Here is a 5,648-nt window from a genome sequence, read left to right as displayed (position 1 = left end):
AGGTGTAGATGTTGACAATATGACATTTGAAGCTAGATGAGATGAATTCTGCCCAGAAATCCCACATATCATCTGTACAAGTTACCTAAGCTTAAATATTACATAGTATAGATTTCGTGTTCTCCCTGCAGTTTTATACTGCCTGATCCCACCATAAGTAAATATGCGATCTTTTCCCCCCTCCTTGAAAAGGCATATGCTACCAGGTCAATTAATAACTCCTCCTCAAGTAATTAATACTCACACCTAACAAAAATATTTTGGGATACCTTACCTATTGCTCAGAAAGCCATTTTTGTTGTAACTGTTTCTATCACAATAACTAGTTTTTAAATCTGCAGCTTTGTGCTGGTTTTTGTTACTCAATTCTTTGTTGTCCTTCACTAAATTCACTGCTTGTTACTCTTGCTATTCTCCAAGGGAACATTAGCCTTCTGGCCTTTCTTTGGTCTGCTGCAGTCTTATAACCTTTAGCTATATCGAAAGACCATGGCTGACACTAAGCAGAGTCAAAAATATCTTTCTGAATAAAGATCGATGCCTCTACTTGTTGATTTTACACACAGTTAAACCAAATATGAGATGCCCATTTATCATATTTTTATCTTTATGTCAAAACATTTGCAACTAGGAAAATGAGGGATAATAGGACTTTTGGTTATAGCACAAAAAAAAAAAAAATTTCTATGGCTATAGTTCCAGGACACTACATTTCTTGTATTCTTCCATCCAACAGTGACATCAATATTTAAGGTAAGTCAGATTACACAAATCTCATTTCCTTACAGATTCTACCAAACAGATTTATAAAACAATACAAACAATATAGAACAATAACAAAACTAATATACATAAATTTTTACTTCATGGACTTCTTCGTCTTTGCATTCTCTTTGCTTATCATAGTAATAGAATGTATTGTTCCTTCTCTGAAGTTTCTTAACAAATCCAGTTTCTGGCCAACACTCTACCTATAAATAGAATAAAAAGGATATAGGATCACCGGAACATGCTTACATTAAATGATGCTTATGCATTCTGTTGCAAAGAATACAAGGTATACTTCCATGGGAAATCCTCATTTGCATCTGAAACACCATTGCTATTGATTTGCTTAACTTTTAAAAAAAGATTAAGAACAAGATGTCACCAACCACTTTTCTGATCTAGTAGTGCAACTTAGGTGATCAGAAAAGTCTAGAAACAAGGATCTAAGACTATTTTGTAGAGTAATTTAAAAATTGGACTAGATAAAGCTTTTAAAATACTTCATTTAGGAATAAAACGTTGATACTATTCAGTTATTCAGGAATACAGGAGGCTGAAAGTTTCCACTTCTATGAGACTGACGTGCACTTAAGGGCTTCTTCAGGATCCTTCTGACCATGAAAAGTGCGCTTTTCATTAGCAACTTCATAAAAATAAAGCAAGCTATATGTATATACATATATGTGAGCGTATATGTATATGCTGTCTTAAAGACAGCAGGATCAGTCCTGCAGGAAGCCAGCACTGTCCTGGTGCGCCTTCGTGTCCACAAAGTGAAACTTTAAACTAAAGGTTAGAGCACTTGCTTTATGGCTTTAGTGGCTATCTGCAGCTTGAACACCTATGACTACTTCTGATCAAACTGAAACTTAAACATCAGACAATAAGTATCACATTTCTGTTCCAGGAAGGGTTGACAACAGGATGTCAAACTAGAGCACGGTCTAGTTGGAGAGACTCAGAACTGGCGGTTTGACTGCTCACCTTATTACATTAGATACACAGCTGAGTTATTTGCATTGTCTGCCTAAACATGAAAGCCTTAATATTCATTACACCTAGATTATAATTGCATCATTAATAACAACTATAGTATAGAAACATAATGTAGAGTAAACAAGACATTTCAAAATGAGTAAATTGAAAAGGAATCACTGCCAGATCCTGGCAAGTTTGAACAGAATGCATTATTTTACATTCAGTAAGTTGTGTTCTTCAACTCTTATCGGTGTTTAATTGTTTATGGCCCATCATAGATCTTAAAAAGACTGATCACAACACTAATCACAGGATTTCTTTTTTGTGCAGTTGAAAGAATTTACTCCACAGTCTTTACAGTGGTATCTGATCCCACAACAAAACAATAAGCTGCATGCTATTACGCACACTAGTGTTTTGCTGTGTTTTGAGTTAAATGGATGAGGAGTGACTTTCTTAGGAAAATTCTGCACTTTAGTGCACAGGAGGCTAAGATCTTTCAGAAGTGGATTTTGCTTACTACATGTGCTGCTTTGGAAGATGAATTACAGAGCTCTGATGAAGATAATATGTTGTTTCCTGTATTAACTTTCTGGATGCTACTTTGAATCTCAAATAGCCACTGAATACCTGGCCATTATTCATTGGCTCATCTGATGTGCTAGGAAGCATTGCCATCAACTATAGTGAGCAGAGGGTCAGGTCCTTGACGTTCACAGTTGACAAAAGGCTGCGTCACAACTCCCTTTACCACACTTGGCACCAAATATTTCTGTTGTGGACAGTTTGAACAGAAATGAAGTTTTGAGGGTGCACAAAGTCTGATTATGCTATCACACAATTCAACTGAAGACTGAAGTCGGTAGCAATGGCACAGAGCTGGCTCCCTGGACAACAAGCAAGCTTCCTGACAGGCCCATGGGCAGAGTAACGGGGAAACTTCACAGAGAACCCACTTTGACATATTCCTTTTGTCAAAAAACAAACTACTCTTTAGATCGCAGCTGCATGTATTCAAAGAAACCTATAGTGCTTCTAAATGCATAAAAGAGGATAAAAACACAGGCTGGGTAGTGTTTCTGTTTCACTTCTGTGAAATAAGTTATTCTGCACAGAAGTAACTGAATAACTGAAGTTATTCATAACTTAAGAATTCAAGTCAGACCTAGGAGAAAAAACTCAATCAGAAACTAATCTAAATAAAAGGAAATAAGGAGCATCTCGAGTTTTATTTAATCATATAAGACAGAAGTTTAAAGTAATAACCTTTGCAGGTTATTAACCCCTAAATCTTACCGTATCTACTTGTTTTACTTGTTTATATTCAGCCTCATCTCTGTAGCCAGCTTGCTGAAATCTGTATAAGTTCTCTACCTCACCTGACCATTTTTTGGCATAATGCATAGATTTTGGTTTGATGTCAGCTTTAGGCATGACTCCAGAAACTTCAGACTTCTTCCTGAAATTAGGTTTTAAAAAATGAGTTAGAGGAGACAGAAGAAAGTGGTTTTGCTAGACTCATATATAAATGCGTAGAACAAAATCTAACAATAAAGGAATTGGAGACAGTACAACGTTATCTTCCCCTCAAAGTCTGAGGTTAAAAAAGAAAAATCGTATGAACAGTTGTAATCAAACTAAATCCACTGCTTGATCTCAAACAAACCCAACTCTCCTATATTTCGATATCTAGGAAACTATTGTCATTATTTTTTTGCCACCTTGACTTAACAGTGCTGCCTAAAATTTACTTGTGCACAGTGATGCATTAAAAAAAAATATAGTAGTTGCTTTAATTTCACATCTTCACAGCCACTGACCCCTTGGAACAGGCAGTTTTTCTTTCTTCCTCTGAAGGGACACCAACTGGGTGTCCATAAAATGAAGAGTTGTGCTGTTACTGAAGAACAGCAAACACTCAGGATGGGAGAGGAGGGGAATGGAGGCCTGTACTCCCAGTCACATGGCCACAGTGTCAAAGAGGTCTTAAGAGATAAATTAGATGGGGTAAGGAGGCAAGGCACACAACCTACCAAAACACATCCTGTGCTACCCTTGCCCAATCAAAATCTATACTGACTGTGATGAGTTTCCTCCTCACACAAAACTCATTTGCTCAGTCTGCTGAGAAATGGCAAATAGGATAAACAACTGCTAAATCTGAACAGAGCAGAACCGGGACAAGATGAAACTCAAACTGTACAAAAATAAAAAAAAGGACTGAAATAATCAATAATAATAAAAAAATCAGAGTCAGTAGAATCTCATCAGGGATGGATTTGCACTATATTTCAAAAAAAAAAACCCAAATCATTTGACTACTACCTTTTATCTGAATTTCACTGCATTTTCTTTCCCGAGTGTATCTTATTCTGCTACTAAAATGGAACTTCTGCAAGCAAAACACACAGAACACTGTCATGTCTAGCAGATATGATCAGAAATGTGTCCTTTCCTAGTTCTGTAATGTCACCAAGCTTCAGGTTCATAATGAGGAAACTATTTTCAAGGAAGGAGAAAAAGCTTCTGGATTTTGTGCTGAGAAGACAAACAATCTCACTCCCTGTGGGTACTAAGCTGCCTCCAAATCCTGCCCGCAAAGTAAAATTTCCTTACTTAGCAAGTTCTTGTATCTACTGAGGGCTTGATAAGCTGAATGATGATGACTTATCAAATGCAAAAATGCCCTTAGTCTCTTGGAAAGGCACAAAAGGAGGAAAAGAAAAATCGCACCACAGCATACAAATCCTTGGGAAAATGACAAGAAGAGCTATTGTTGTCATAATGCGGAAATAGCAAAAGTCTGCATCTCTGTCGTATAACTGTACAAGAGCCATTAGCACACAAAGAAAGGGCATTTAATCTCTTACTGAATACATTCTACTGAAGATCAATAAAAATATTCACAAAGGCTCTTTTCTGGCAACACTGAACTATTTCTTGCAGATCAGCACTCCAAACATTCTTTTACTAGGCTCTGCAGCATTTTGTACCTGAAGGCAACTGTTTACTGAAAAGAAAAGATCACTTCCCCACACAGTTATGAGGTGTCACATACAGATTAACGTGCTAAGCATATGTCCTTATTCTAAATCTTTACCGTAGTCTTTGATCTCAACACAGTTTTTTTTTCTCCCTTGCTGCAAAGGGCTCTCTTGCAGCCAGTACAGAATTCTTCATGCTCTTTGTGGCCAGCAGGGTGAGAGAGGTGATTTTACCCATGTGCTCCAAACCATCCTATGGTTCTATAATTTATACACTCATCAATGTTTGATGAGAACTGTTGTCAGTCTGGGGCTTTAGACAATCGATATTACTAGCAATAGCATTACATCTTAATAAATGCTAAACTATAATGAATTTAAGCATCTTATAGAATCGTAGAATAGTTTGGGTTTGAAGAAGTATAAGTGTTTGAGTTATGATAACTTACATGTCACTAGTGCTGGGCACTTCTTTATAGGATGTTGTGAATTCATCTAATGTGCTTCTTCGAGACATCTGGACTTGGGTGGCACTTCCTGAATCATTGTTAATTAAGATGGATTGTCCACAGGTGTTTCTACTCAAAATATATAGAGACAGGTTATATATTTAAACTGCCAGCTTGTTGACTTCATATAATAGAAGTGCCACTCTGATATTTTTAAGCTGCTATTTAAGCGCTTTAAAAATTGTGCTCTTTGTCTATTGCAGGGCCTCCAAGTTTCAGGCACAGGGCTGGTTTCATCGTGACAGAGATGAGCTGTACTCCAGCAAGCCTAAAACTCAGGGAAAAGACAAAAGACAGCAGACAGATAGAGGCAAATGAAAGAATGCCAACAGATGGTCAGAAAAAGTTCTGCATAATCCTAACACTTTTTATTTGAAAGGAATTGTTGAACAGTGTTAAGAAGACAACG

General features: G+C 37.0%; 1 protein-coding gene across 1 annotated transcript; it reads right to left on the bottom strand.

Moving 5' to 3' along the window:
• Positions 1–728: 728 nt before the first annotated feature.
• MEIG1 (meiosis/spermiogenesis associated 1) lies at positions 729–5,301 on the bottom strand. The gene is made up of 3 exons (XM_069849742.1): positions 5,180–5,301; positions 3,043–3,205; positions 729–971 (listed from the first exon to the last, which is right to left on the bottom strand). Exons 1-3 carry the CDS (start codon positions 5,245–5,247, stop codon positions 843–845), a joined length of 360 nt encoding a protein of 119 aa, XP_069705843.1. The 5' UTR covers positions 5,248–5,301; the 3' UTR covers positions 729–842.
• Between the last annotated feature and the right edge of the window lie 347 nt (positions 5,302–5,648).

This window comes from Phaenicophaeus curvirostris, chromosome 1 (genome assembly GCF_032191515.1).
Source record: "Phaenicophaeus curvirostris isolate KB17595 chromosome 1, BPBGC_Pcur_1.0, whole genome shotgun sequence".
NCBI classification, from domain to species: Eukaryota; Metazoa; Chordata; class Aves; order Cuculiformes; family Cuculidae; genus Phaenicophaeus; species Phaenicophaeus curvirostris.
The sequence above is the reverse complement of the archived record's forward strand: the minus strand, read 5'-3'. Positions and strand labels throughout refer to the sequence as shown.